At 48.3% G+C, this 14,454-nt stretch overlaps 1 protein-coding gene across 3 annotated transcripts in view; it reads right to left on the bottom strand.

Moving 5' to 3' along the window:
- LOC149358996 (MFS-type transporter SLC18B1-like) overlaps window positions 1-13,934 on the bottom strand; it is a 32,424-nt gene extending 18,490 nt beyond the window's left edge. For 2 of the 3 annotated variants that reach the window (XM_089571178.1, XM_089571180.1), the window contains exons 1-3: window positions 13,590-13,934; window positions 5,138-5,436; window positions 2,234-2,329 (exon numbers count right to left, since the gene is read on the bottom strand). In XM_089571178.1, the coding sequence (XP_089427304.1) occupies window positions 2,234-2,329; window positions 5,138-5,386 (345 nt within the window). In that variant the 5' untranslated portion in view covers window positions 5,387-5,436; window positions 13,590-13,934. Of the gene's footprint in view, window positions 1-2,233; window positions 2,330-5,137; window positions 5,437-13,114; window positions 13,513-13,589 lie in introns of those variants that run through there. The other variant, XM_089571179.1, reaches the window with a different exon arrangement.
- Between the last annotated feature and the right edge of the window lie 520 nt (window positions 13,935-14,454).

Here is a 14,454-nt window from a genome sequence, read left to right as displayed (position 1 = left end):
ATTGAGGACGCGAATGCGATCAAAGCAAGGCAAGCAATCAGGGGACACAACATGAGGGTTTTCTGCCTTACTGCAGGATACTGACAGCATGAGAAATGACCAAGTTGGAAAGCCAAAAAGTGATCCATGCGCCCCGCCGCGGTGGCTCAGTGGTTACGGCGCTCGGCTGCTGACCCGAAAGACGCGGGTTCGATCCCGGCCGCGGCGGTTGAATTTCGATGAAGGCGAAATTCTAGAGGCCCGTGTACTGTGCGGTGTCAGCAGTGCACATTAAAGAACCCCAGGTGGTCGAAATTTCCGGAGCCCTTCACTACGGCGTCTCTCATAGCCTGAGTTGCTTTGGGACGTTAAACCCCATTAACCAAACCAAACCAAAAAGTGATCCATGCCAGAAGTAGGGCAATTATTGGCTACAAGCGTTTTTATTAAAGCATATTCTCGACAGGAGAGCAAAGGGTTAGAAAAGGATTGTGCTAATGTCCCGGGGCGTACCGCACCGTAATGATTCGTCCCGCCCTGTTCCGTCCTGTAATGAACCGCACCTTCCTTGTACCATAATGGAATGTGGCCAACACAGTTCGTTTCTTTAACAGTGTTTGCAGAAAAACTGGTAAAGATTTTGAAGACGCAATGCTTCGGGAAGCGTTGAAATCTGTTTAAATAGAATATGTTCTTCCAACTCTCTGATCTTAAACTCGGTGCAAGAAAGCTGTTTAGAACCTTCACTGTCATGTCATAGTAATTGCGGGCTTTACGATACCATTTAGAACAACATACTTTCAAAGATTGATTAACTTTGCCAGATCAGTACGCCTCGTATTTGGCCTGCATAGTTAACGGCTGGATACCAAAAAGCGGTGTCACATTGAATGCCTCCACGTTTGGAGCAAACATGTGGCGAGGATTTTTCCGGAATGTACAGCCTTTGCGCTCTAGAGCAGATATATTAGATCTATGTTTCTCTATGTCCTTCGCAAATGCTATGACCAGTTTCCTTTCAATAATTGTACTAATATAGCAGTAACAGTACATTTTCTACTTTCGACACTGTAATGTTTGGCTTATTTCATTACACAACGCCGGTAGGCGAAGTGGAGGTGCGCATTTCGTGTCGTATCACTATGATGTGACGTGATCGGCAGCGCCAAACCGGCGGAACGGCGAAGCGCTGAAGGGAGCGCAGATTTTTTTTTTTTTCTTCGGAGTTCACGTTTCTTTTTTTTTTTTCTGTTATGGGGTTTAACGTCCAGAAGTGACTCAGGCGATGAAATTCGTTGTAGTGGAAGGCTCGGGATAACTTCCACCTCCTAGGGTTTTTTAACGTGCACTGACATCGCACAGCACGCGTGTCTAGCATTTCGCCTCCATAGAAATTCGACCGACGCGGCCGGGATCGAACACGTGCCTTTCGGGTTAGCATCTCAGCACCATAACCACTGAGCGACCGCGGCAGCTGGAGTTCGCATGTGTTCACATGTATGCAGAGAGGTTTTCCGGAATCTCGCACTGTGAATAAACAATGATATCCGCAGTATAAAATCTCCTGGTCGCTCATTTCTGGCAGTCACTGTACCGGCATTTGATGTAATGTAATTCTCCATTTGTTTCATCTTGACGCTGCAGATGTTTTTCACATGACTTTCTGCTGTCGTCTGATGACTCGCGCCCATACGCAGAGACCTCTTCCGTCCTTAGTCATGGCATGCCGGCGCAATAGAAGAAAAGGGGTGAAAATAAAACGCTTGCCTTCGTTTGAGAAGGCAGGTGTATGAAAAAAAAAAGAACGAATGCGAGAAAAAGAAATAGATGGAGAGACCAAAGAGGCCTGCTCACTGGTTTCGTACAAAGAAACCCGAGTCACGACACGACCGATCTGTGAAATCGTTTGCTTTTCCCATGTAAGTGGATACAAAGCAAACTTGCAAAAAAGTGACGTGCACTTAGGCCAGCTCAGCATAGTGTCTTCCAGGGGAAAGCTGCGCATGCATACATGCTTCGTAAACGAGCGAGTCTCGGTATGCTCTTTTCGCTCTTTACCTTAGTTCTGGCTCTTTTCATTTATTTGGTGGCGTTATCAGATACCATTGCGATGTTTTCAACGATGCCTAAATGGCAGAAACACATCAATAGCACCTATACTGCATTCTAAGGGAGGCACATCACACTTCATACCCGACTATCGACATGAGAAACTCAGCAGCGAGTCATCTTCACCGAATCTTTCAGCACTCACCAGTTTTTCGGCTATCACAGCTCCTGGTAGCATCATGAGTTTCATTGTTGAGAAGAAAAACCCGTACTCCCATGCCGGTATGCCTCTGGAGTCGGCCTGCGGTGCATGACAGACGGTACTGTTCACACGTCCTTCTGCTCGTTCGGTGCTTGGTATTTCGTGGAAAATACGGATTTACAGAGACACTCAGAGCTCCGCATAGTATATTAAAACAGTGAGTGTCGCTAGGCGTAAAATGAGTCAATCTTTAAGACAAAGCAAAAAGACAAAAAGGAATTCAGGAACGGCGAAGCAACGTAAAAGCAAGCAAAGAAAGCTGTCGGCAGTTGTCTGAAGGACCACACGTTGTAGTTTTGTTCTTGATAAAAAATTGACTGGTCATTTCTGGCTATGCTGACATTTGTCCGGCAGAAAAAGACGCATTTGTGAGCAAGAAAATTGGACTCCATAATTTCCCCGCTGGTCTATTCAAACCCGTGACGTCCTCGCCGAAATGGACGCGTTGCCGTCGTTTAGAAGTGGATGGCGATGTAACGTAGACTCTGGAATCCATGCCAAAATATCGGTGTCGACGTCCTCATTTTATTTGCGAAATCAGCCGTATTTTATCTTTTCCTTTTATAGCTTATGAAACCTCCGTTTCCGATGTGAGCGGACTCTATATGATTATAACGCGGTACCCTAATGATTCTATCCTTCTATTTGTCCCCAGTGTCATTTTAGGTAGAGAGGAGCAGATAGGCGGGCTATATATTGGAAAAACAGGGTAAGGTCAACGGAGCGCGCAGCAGCAGCGTCAGTCCGTGCAGTTTTCTATTATTTGTTTTTAGTTTTTAGCGGCGGTAAAGGTGTGCTTTTAATTAACACCAAGCAAGAAGCATGCCTTTTAGTGTCCGCAATTAATCATATCGGACACTACTCTTTTGTTCCTTCTGCGTGTTAAAAAAAAAATTCAGGGCGTCCCATATGGCGTTTTTTTGTTGCTTAACATCATTTTTTCTTTCACAAACATAAAATCATTGTTTGATCTGGGAGCGTCCAGATAGCGTATCTTCGGCGCAAACTTGGGCGTGGTACAGGGATATGGCCGATAGAACATGTCCTGGAAATACCACGGTTATATCAGAAACTAACGCGAGGTATTCTGCAGCGCTAACTGTTAATGGAAAGTATTATCCCCGCGTTTCACGTAGTACTTGTAGCGTTCGAGATCAAGCCGCCACCTTGTGCATGCTGGTTTGGTTTGGTTTATTGGGGTTTAACGTCCCAAAGCGACTGAGGCTATGAGAGACGCCGTAGTGAAGGGCTCCGGATATTTCGACCACCTGGGGTTCTTTAACGTGCACTGAGGTCGCACAGCACACGGGCCTATAGAATTTCGCCTTCTAGAAATTCAGCCGCCGCGGCCGGGATCAAACCCGCGTCTTTCGGGTCAGCAGCCGAGCGCCGTAACCACTGAGCCACCGCGGCGGGTCCATGTGCATGCGGCATTACAATTACAATTAGTTTATTTGAAATGTTAGCAATTTCAGGGGTCACTTGGAGCCCCTATAAAGGAACCGAATTAAACCGAATTAAAAAAGAGTAATCGATTTCTGTTGTGCTGTTTTCATTCAAATATTTATTACATAAGAGAAATATACACGAACTACAATAAGCCGGTGCGGTTTCCTGGACCTTTTGTATGTTAATTGCTATTTATATAATGTTATATCCTTGAGTTTAGGCTTCGCTTCCATTCAGTTGCTAACGGCGATCGCGGAGTCCTTACTGGTCGTGGCGACATAATTATTTCAAGACGCATGATCGTAAAAAAAGTGTTTCGTTTTCAAACTGCACATGCTCAGGAACAAACACGTCTTTTGCTGCTGGACAAACATCAACACAACCAGAAATAGAAAGTCAATATTTACCAAGGAAAAAAATTTACTGTGGTTTAGCTCTGGTTAAGCCTGGAGTGACGCGAGAGCTACGCCGAGCCGCCTACTTATACAGCTGCGACACCTCTCCCCCTCTTCACACCCTCTCCCCCACTCGACACGGTGTATGTGCAAAGCTGTTTCAGCTCGGTTTCGCCGGCGCGCCGGGCCGCCGGCAGCAGCAGCTGCTCCGCACCACGTGAATAACCAGCTCAAGGCCACGGCGCCGCCACGGAGCTCAAGCTGAACGCTCGAAGAGCTGGCGTAGTGTAGCTCTCGCTTCAAAAAAAAAAAAAAGATTGGCTGTGGCTTAGCTTGGTTAAGCCTGGAAGATTGCGGAAGCGATACCTCCCTGGCTACACCTTAATTCAGCTGGTAGTTTGGACATGGTTGCCCCGTATGGATTCACTCTGGACACAACATGGTTCTAGTGTTTCCGTTAACACCACTCATTAAACTTGGCCCTGCACTTGTAGATGCACCCGCATCAAGCGATGTTGACCGGCGTGCTCGCCAGGCTGCTGCATACGCACGTTGTTTAGCTAGCCGTTCTTCCCGTTCTTCGTCTGTTTCCTCGGCGCGGCGCCGTCGCTTGGCCGCAGCAGATCGTTCCAGCCACGCCTTGTACACATCATCCGACATAATAGCGCACTGAGAGGAGCGCAGCTGCAGCCCCCCCCCCCCCCCCCCCCCCGTTTTATCCCGCTCCAACGAGCGCCCTCTCTCGGCAGCGGCGCAGCCGGCGTGTAATGCTGTACCTCCGCCATCGATGGCGCGAGCTGGTGCCGTCTCCCGGTCTGTCGTGAGGTCACACGGTCACGTGACGCGCCGCTGTGTAAGGAGGCGCCACGACCATCGATGGCAGAAAAGTGCAAGCAGTATTGCTTTCGCAATAAAAATTGGGTGGAGTTGTCTCCAGTGTGCTTTAAACCGACAACCTTCTCCCCACTCCGTTTAATGAGTACGTATCAGTAACCACACTTACAAGGGGCGGAAAAAAAGGCGCCACGAGTGAGATGACGGCTGCCGCCCAGAACTGCGTGTAGATGACTGGCAGGAGCCACGCCTTCGCCTTGAGCTTGGCCCAAAGCGAACGGTGGCTGAGCATCGCGCCGGCGCTGTCGCGGATGAGGGGTTCCGCCGGGTCGCTTTCCGAAAGTGCTCCGCTCTCGAAGTCCCACACGGGGTCACTGTTGGTCGACCCGTGGTTAGAGACTCCGTGCAGCGTGGACATCACCACCGGCGGGCGTCAGCAGGCGGCGCCTGGAGGCGACGGCGCGGTTTCTGCGAAGACACGGGTATTCGAGGTATGAAATGATGGTCGGCAACGTCGTGAGAGGTTTCCGAAGGGAGGGAAAGATCCACAATCGCACCTACCTCACTTCGATCTTCAACGCCGTGTGAATAAAGGAAAAGCGACAAGACGTACAGTTAATGTCTTTTATGCGGCCTGTATGCAAACATCGCACTGCAATAGAAAATTGTTCATCGCCGCATGAGCAGCTTTAGAACCCTAACCCCATACAATACAATCAGCTCATGCTTGGAAAAACAGGGGAAAGCCAGGGGAATGCATAAGGCAGCGGACTTTAGTAAGCGGCTTTAGCGCCGAGCAATGCTTTGTCATCGTGAACATATGACGATTTCATGCTTATTGAGACCGTAGGCCCTGATATAGGAGAGCAATACGACTCCCCCCCTAACGTATCGAATTATGCGTCTCGCGAAGCCAAGCGCGGTCTACGTTGTTTTTTATTCTTATCCTTTCCGAGGACAGTGCCATTCCGATTTTATTGTTTTTGCTGTCATTCACACTGTCTACTTTCTCTTCATTTGCAGCGCTACAGTCCTGCAGCCGTATGATCCTGAAATCCAACGTAAAGTTTAAAGCACACGTACAAAAGCTGTTTTCATTTCTTTTGTTTTTAGAACACACAGAAACCGGTCACTGAGGTCGTGTGTTAACTAAACTAACCTCTTGCGGCGGTTCAAACATGCCATTTTTTTTATCCATTAAAAATAATTAAACTCCGCATGTTACTGACATCTCTACTCTTTCGAAAGTTCGTCCTAATGTTCCTTTTCCGCCACACGTTTGTAAGAAGAGCAAGAAAACACTAGCGGTCGTTTCCCAACGACAGAGCCCAGCTGTTTGCGTCGAGGTATTGTTGTCTACAGGTCGCCGTCTATATGAGCCTGACAGAGGCTATCGGTCAGCAGGCACAAGTGCAAGCTTAACAGCGAGTGTCGGAAGCCTTAAGCCATAACAATCAAAGAAAGCAACCAGGAAAGAAAGAACAGACAGACACCTTCTGACGGCACATGCTGTACGACTTTCAGATGCTAACTCTAAGAACAGAGTAATTACTCATTAGCACCAACTCAAGCGCAGCCATGCGGTTACAAAAGGCAGCTATACATGCGCCACAGAAACTGCACAGCTGAAGAAAAACTCGTCCTTGACCGGGGTTCGAACCTGGCACCACCGCCTCACCGCAGTAGTCCGCTAGGATGCATGGATGGGAAATGATAACGAACAGAAAGATGCCTGTCCCTGGTACTTTCGCTCTGTCTTGGGAAAGCTAGTGAAAGGCGCAAGGCAAGGGTTTTGTGCACAGGGTGATCACGTGATCGCGCCCATATGTTGCGGCACGCCTTTGGTGGCCTCCTCTCCTCTGCCCCCGCCTGCACCCTTTCCCCTCCTCGTGGTCACGCCTGGGTCTGCGGACAGTTTCAGTGCGGGAGCGCTACTTCACGGAATCTTCATGGAACCAAGAATCTAGTGGCGTCCCTGACATTGAGGGTGCAGAAATAACTTCCGTGACTGGGTTTCGATACCGCGGCGGAGCGAACAGATCAGCTTCGCTGGCCACTGCACAAGAGTACTAGGTTATCACCGCAGCCGATCACGCCTCGTGTTAAGCTGCAACAAACTCTCGAGCTGTGCATTGCACATGGTCGTCTTCACCAACTGCCATCTGCGGCGCGAACACATCAGATAAGCTTAACCTCGATCAGAGCTTAAACAGAGTCTAATATCGTCACCAGACGTGACAACGACCCAGCAAAGCAAAACCATGAGCCAGGCAGGCTAAGCAAACGCTTTCGCACGTTTATTCGGTTTCACTACGTTAAAACCATAGCACTTTTTGACGACGGCGACAAACTTGCTTTGTCGAGGAACCTTCACATTAGTAGTCGCATGTTCCCAATTTCTGTTGCCCCCATGACAACAAACACAAGATTGTCAAAATAAGAATGAGTGAGCTGAGCGTAAATTCTTACTCACCGACCTTTGTTACGTTAAGAGTAAGAAAATGCTTGCCACCTGCAACCTCGTCACTCACATTCTGTTAAAAAGCGCAGCATTGGCTTTGACGCACCATTGCACTAGTTCACGCCTACAGCAATCGCTGCCACCGCGTTCAGCTGGGGAAGGACGTACCATAAAGATAACAGACTGGTCTGCAGCCTCTGCGTCTGATAGAAGATAGCGATTCCGCCATATGCACAGTGCTCAGCCAATGCTTTGGATCAGCTGCCGACGGCCACAAATGTTATTTGCCTGCCCTACGCCTCTAACAACGTCATCATATAGTTTCTGCTTGACTGAAAGGAATAAGCTGAGTTGATAAGGCTCTAAGCGCTTTGTGCAGTTCCGCATTTAGTGCTGCCGGATTAACACATCCGTTTGTTTCCACGGAACGCGTTCATTCTGCCTTAAGAGGAAGGCCTACCTTGAGCTGGAAATGTCGTGTTTACTTTTCTGGGCGGTGGAGATAGAGCGGAGGGTAGGGGGTGCGGTTTTTCGCGTGCCGAGGTCATCTGTTATACAGCAATGGAGCGTGCGCACAAGTGCGAGAGGCTGACCCTCGCTCCATTACCGCCACGCTAGAGGGTCCACTCCTGAAACCACGCCAAGTGTCTGGCATCCGGGGTAACGAGAAGCACTACCATGTAGTCTTGGCGCAAGTGCCGTTAAAAAACCATCAGCGTTGCATTCTCTCTTCCTCTTGCAGCCGTACAATGCCTGCTGGATCATTGGTGGCCTAGTGGCACTGGCGGCATTGGTTGGTTAGTGGTGGTATTGGCGTTTGACTGGCGAGCCCAAGGCCGCGGGATTGAGGCGAAATTCAAAACTCGTACTCGATGTGCAACGTCAGTGCACGTCAAGAACCCCAGATAGTATAAATTAATTCAGAGCACTCATATGACTTCGCTTATAGCCTGCATGCAATTTCAAGGCGGTAAACCTCATATACATATACTACAGGAGGGAATTCTATGTTTTCATTACTTAACGTGCTAGTGTTGCAGCCGGCCACATTCACGAACAATGGTTTTGAATCGTTTTACTCAGCTCTCGAGAGCAGGATAAATGGTATTTGATAACCTCCAGTGGGAAGCATATCACTGATAACGCTAGCGCAGGCATGACGCAGTAAACAATGAAACGCTTACAGGATAAATAAGAGACACGAACACCTCATGTGTGAAGCATAGTTCAGATCTGTCGCTTCATCGTTGGCCTATATGTCGTCTCAATGACAGCTCGGGCTCGACTCTGTGCTTGACTCCATCGCACATAGCATGCAGCGGGCACGCGCACTCATAAGACATCCACACGACACCATTTTCTCGATGGCACAGCGCGGAATCAAGGATATAAACATCAGACAGTACGTCCTCATCCGACACTTTGAGGGAGTATTCACACTGGAATGAAGTGCCTCTTGCCAAATTATCCAGTTGTTTCTCAAAAAGGCCCATCTTTACTACACCAACCGCTTATTTGCTACTGCTTTCGGATTTGTGACAACTGACTCGTATAACTAAAGATACTCGTTGTGTAGCGTGGAGGTTCGATAGCATTTTTTACACTTGGCTACCTTGCCACTCGCGAAATGCAGAGTATTCTGTTTTCCATGTAGCAGGTGGGCAGCACTGTATGCGCGGCTTACTTTCTTTTTGTTTTGTTTTAGTATGGTTTATCAGGTTTAACTTTCCAAAGCGACTCAGGCTATGAAGGACACCGTAGTGGCGAGCTCCGGATAATTTCGACCACCTGGGGTTACTTAACGTGAATTGCATCGCACAGTGCACGGGCCTGCAGCATTTCGCCTCCATGGAAATGCGACCGCCGCGGCTGGGATCGAACCCGCGTCTTTCCGGTCAGCAGCCGAGCACCATAATCACTGAGCCACCGCGGTGTTCTGTTTTAAATGCAGACTGCATTACAAAGAAACGCAATAAAATTTCCAATAGGTATATCTTGTACAATCGAATTATCAGAAATGACTGAAGTTACAAATATCTGGGCCTAACTTTAACATACGATGAAACGTGGGCTCCGCATATATACAGGCGCAGCCATAAGTAAACGGAGCACGCTATTGCATTCTAAGTGCAATCACGCTTTCTCCATTGGTAAATGAAGAAGCGTTGTTTGTCTACAAGAAAGTCCACCAACCTCCTCTACCAGCATGCGCGTACCACTGCTGAAAATTTCAATTAGGTGACGCGTGAAAAATGTTCGAAGACAGTTGTGTGCTCTGTTTACTTTTGTCCGCGCCTGTACGTATAGTATATAGTTATTAAAGCGGGAAAAGCACAGCGGAATTAAAAGGATGTCCCTATGGAACTAAACCAGGCTGAATACGAGTCGTATGTGCGGCCGATATTAGAGTATGTCTGCCACGTGTGGGACCCATTCCATCGCGTGCATGTTGAAGCAGTTGAGCATATACAATCCACTGCTCCACGATTTGTTGCGGGGAAGTTCGACAGTTTTGTCAGCATTACCAATAGGAAAAGAGAACTCTGCTAGTACCCTGTAAACGAACGCCGGAAAAATCTAACACTTACATTGTTGTTTAGCATTTTCGCAATCAAACCAGAATAAATATCCCAAGCAGAGCAACCCTGTAATGTTTCTTAATACTTTCGAATTCCCACACGTAAGCACTCTTTTGTGTCTCCGCCGAATTTTGTATTTGTTTTACGTTTTCAGCTACCCGCTAAATACCCTAGTGGTGTTGTTGGTTTTGTAAGACTAGAATATGACAAGAGAAAGGAGGTGCAGCTGCGGAGGGCTCCGGATGAATCTCGACCATGTGGGTTGTTTTAACGTGCTCTGCTGACGTCGCTCAAAACTTCAGCCTTCATCCTTTCTCTCGGGACGCGGGGTGTAGGTGTCCACCGAGAGTAAGAAAGATACTCTGTCTTGCCTTTTTTTCCCGCATAACCGTTTACTCGGCCTTGATAGCGACCACAACATAGAAGCACACACCATTCATCACCGTCTTCGCAGCAGGCGTGTACACTCTCGACACCAATCCAAAGCAGTGGACAAAATCCCGAAACACATGCACCGATCTGAAGTTCAGCAGGCAATGTGCCATGAAGAAGCCATTGCGTCCATATTCTCACATTTCCTTGACCGCAAAGAAGGAGCAATCAGGATGCAAGGAGCTGCTACGGCACAAGCAATAAACACAGTAGCCAAACGCAGTCATGCGTGAATACTTAACCATGAACCATCATTGCTATGCGTGTAGAAACCATAAGCAAACTCGTGATACATTTGGTCGTCATTTCGTGTACTTCCCGAACAAGATGTGTCTGATCGCTCGCCAAACCATTAGGGCAAGCGCTCGTCATTTTTTATTCATGGTGCTTCAGGTCATCCGAGCTACTTTTACCGTAGCATTAGCGTTCTTTGCTGATGTACTGTTTGATGAGTATGTTGGCATACAATCGTATGTAATCCTTTTCGTTTCACTTCGTCACCACTTTATCCACTCTGTCCCCTTCATAGTCTACATTGTGAAGGGCTGCACAGAAAACTTGAAAATCTCAAGTATTGTCCGCTGTTGACATCCACGATAACATCCCAAAACTCGCAAGCGGAAAATTTTCCGCCGCACCGTTGCTCTCAGTATTTCCTTTGTACCCGTTTCTGTTTATTTTCTAACGGCGCCTTTCCTTTTTGCTTTAGACTTCTTTGTTGACATTCTTTTCAGATAAACACGACACTTCACCAAGCTTTCCGTTCTCGTATCAGCTACAGCGGCCTTTTAAGTCGGAAATGAGCTGTCAAGACAAAGTGAATCATCTTTCTACTTTCTCCTCACCGATCCTCCTTGCTTCTTTTATTCTCAAACCCTAATTCTTTGCCTTTGAGTGATGAGCGTAAATAATGCCCACCAAGAAATCACTGTAGCACCTCAGACGAAAAATGCATTTTCTCTTGTCGAATCGTCTTTTCTCCCCTTGTTGAAGCTTGTTTCCACCAATTCCTGTCAGATATATTCCGGCACTATATTCATGCTTGCTGCGCCTCTACACTGTATCATGTACAGGCTACGTCAAAGGTTACCAGGGTGCAGAGTTTGCTTTTCAGCAGTATATACTGGCACTTACGGTACCTGCACTGAAACAAGAACTATTTTATGTGGGAGTATAAAAAGGGCGTGAGCTGTCCCCTTTTAGGGTCAGGGTATTATACCCAAGCCTTGGGGTATGTTTGCGTCACTAAAAATACGACATACTTAAGGCTGGCAAAGGAAACAACTTCTCTCTTCAAGTATGTGAAGTTCTTGCAGGTAACGAGATTTTTATCGCGGTTTAAATTTCCTCTATTCGCAAACCTCGACGTCCGAGGCCGTGTTAACGCCTCCTTCTTTTGCGAACTGCATCAGGTTACTATGGTTTGCGGTGGGAATGTGCCTGGGTTTCCAAGAGTAAGCATTCCGCATATTGAGGGATAGAACTGTACGCAAGGATATGGGCGGCATACCGTGCCCCTAAGACGGAGCGCGCTAGAGGACAGCTTAGTGCCTTCTTAATCCCATACACGGTAATTCGTGTTAATGGTGTATAAGGCTAGCAACGCTCTCGAAGGTGAGAATGATCCTTTTCCTACCCCCCGCGGAGATTCAGAGGTTCGAAGGTGCCGCAATTAAATGCCCCTTTACAGGGCCCCGAAGAAGACCCTGTGAGGCTGTGGCCTGTGAACTTTTCGCGCACCCTGTACATTTGCTCGGATTCTTTTTTTTTTTTTTTTTTGCTGCCTTGCTTTCGTAAGCGCTGCTGCACTGCTGAACAGTCATCATGTGCCGCTCATTCACCGCAGTCAGGGGCGGATGCAATGAGAAACTGCAGCTGCCTGGAAGCCTTCCTACGTGCTTAACTTCTTGCCACACAGCTTTTAGACGAATCGTCTGAGTTCCTCGTTTACACAGGAATTGAAACCAGAGTACAAACACGGCGACTTTACCAAGCAGCTGGGAAAAGTGCTCTCCGATGTTCCAGGAAATGTCAAAGAAAATATCTGCGAGTGCGACGACGATGTCTCGATCCGTATACCCTGTCGGTTCGCATACAGTTCCCGGGTTCCTCAAAATGTCAAAGAGAATAATGCGTTTAAGAGCGACGATAGATACCCTGTCGGTTCGTATACAAAGGGACGCCACTTAGCCTGCGCTGAGATTTGTGCACAGGGGAAGGGGTACATACATTTTGGTTCTTGCCTGTAGGCTAGCGCGAACAAAGATGTGAGCGCTCCAATTCTGGGAGTTATCAGACAGAGGTTGCTGAATCCAAGCATATGTGTCCGGTATGCAAACTTGCGCCATCGGAATTCCTCTCAGTGAGAGGTGTACGTTCTAGCTGAATCATCATCAACATAGCGTAGGCAAATGTGTTGACGAAGGTTCTTTCTTGAGCCTTAAACGCTCCCTGAAGGCACACGGACCACCCCAGAAAATGTTATCCGATTAATTTTTATGTCTCGCTCACGTCCCGTCTATGATTCATTTTGACTACACCTGAAATGGAACAGAATTGCCGTGCACCGCGTCAGCCTACAGGGAACTTACACAACTCACTAACCGACTTTGTCAAGTAAACCAGAAGCTGATATCACCACGAAGAAATACAGTGATATTGAATTGATACATACACTACCATGACGTTGAGTTTTCCGACTTGCGTGGATCAATGACGTTATTCACAGGATGCAGCCTGCTACCACAACTAGGCCGATCTCGCGATCACAGACTGCCAATAGGCACGCTTTAGGAGAGTCCAGCTGTGGGCAGCGATTGCGTCTGAGAGAACAAAGCATTCGCTGAGCGTAACACCTGCTACAATAGGAGCACTTCAGTTCAGCAGCCTATGCAGCGACCAGTACTACACACTATGCGAGTCTAGACACATTTAATGAGCGCCTAACATGCCTCAATAGAACGCGGCTTTAATGTATGAGCGCGCTTTCCAACAAAACTTTCAAGGTCCCTGCCGTCGCCGTACAGTGGCTTGCACAAGGCATCACAAGCAGCACCGCACTTCGTGCCTGTTTTTGTTTTTTTTTACATGTAGTTATAGCGTCTCGTAGCAGGCACATACGCAGCCGTGCATGTATGTTGCGTACGTACATTTTCCTGCAGTTCTCGCTGCGCGCCGAGGTCGCCGCTGTCGAGCCGAGCTCCCTCTATTGTGCGCGGGCCAGACGCGCGGCGCAGCTTGCCTCTCCACCATCCATTCTGCAAGCACTGACCGACAGCGTCGCGCGCGTGCGATTCCGCGCGCACAAACGCCCGAGCCTGGTCGCCGCTGCCACGAAAGCAAAGTGCAGCGGCGGCAGTCGTTATCAAAAGCGCGTGCGAGGCTTCCTCTCTCGCCACCGCCCCGAGAGCGGCGTTGTTCCTCCCTCTTGAGTCACGTGAGCTCCCGGCACGCGCTCTTGCGACTGCGAGCAGACAAATTTCTCCCTTGCGCGCGGCAACAGCTGTTTTAGCAACTCACGGCCGCTGGGCCGGACGCCGTCAATGGGGGGCTTGGCTTCCGTGATGTGGTTCGCGGCTCGCCGCCGAAGCAGTAGCAACGTTAGTCGAGAGAGGGCGCGATAGGCAGCACAAATGTCGCAACTGAAAAAATTTCTCCAACCTGCCTTGGCACGGGCAGGGGTTCTCCGGGGGTCTGAGACCCTCCCCACAGTAATCACAAGAGATCTAGACGCCCTCGATAGCTGCTGGCAAGCATTTATTATTCGAAAGAAGTTAGCGCAAAAAACGGACAAGGGACTGAAAGAAAGAACACATAAGACATTCACGAGCGCTCGTGAATGTCTTGTGGCCTTTCTTCCTGTCCCTTGTCCGTTTTTTGCGCTAACTTCTTTCGAAAAATGCATCACCAACTGGCCCGGCAGCTTGCTCTCCTGAAGCATTTATTATTCTTGCCAGTGGCGGTAAGAACATTTCTTCTAGATCGTTTCGAAGATTTCATTGCGATTTTCAGCAA

This window comes from Amblyomma mixtum, chromosome 2 (genome assembly GCF_055824585.1).
Source record: "Amblyomma mixtum isolate Tamu chromosome 2, ASM5582458v1, whole genome shotgun sequence".
In the NCBI taxonomy this organism is placed as follows: Eukaryota; Metazoa; Arthropoda; class Arachnida; order Ixodida; family Ixodidae; genus Amblyomma; species Amblyomma mixtum.
This window is presented reverse-complemented; position numbering and strand designations above follow the sequence as displayed.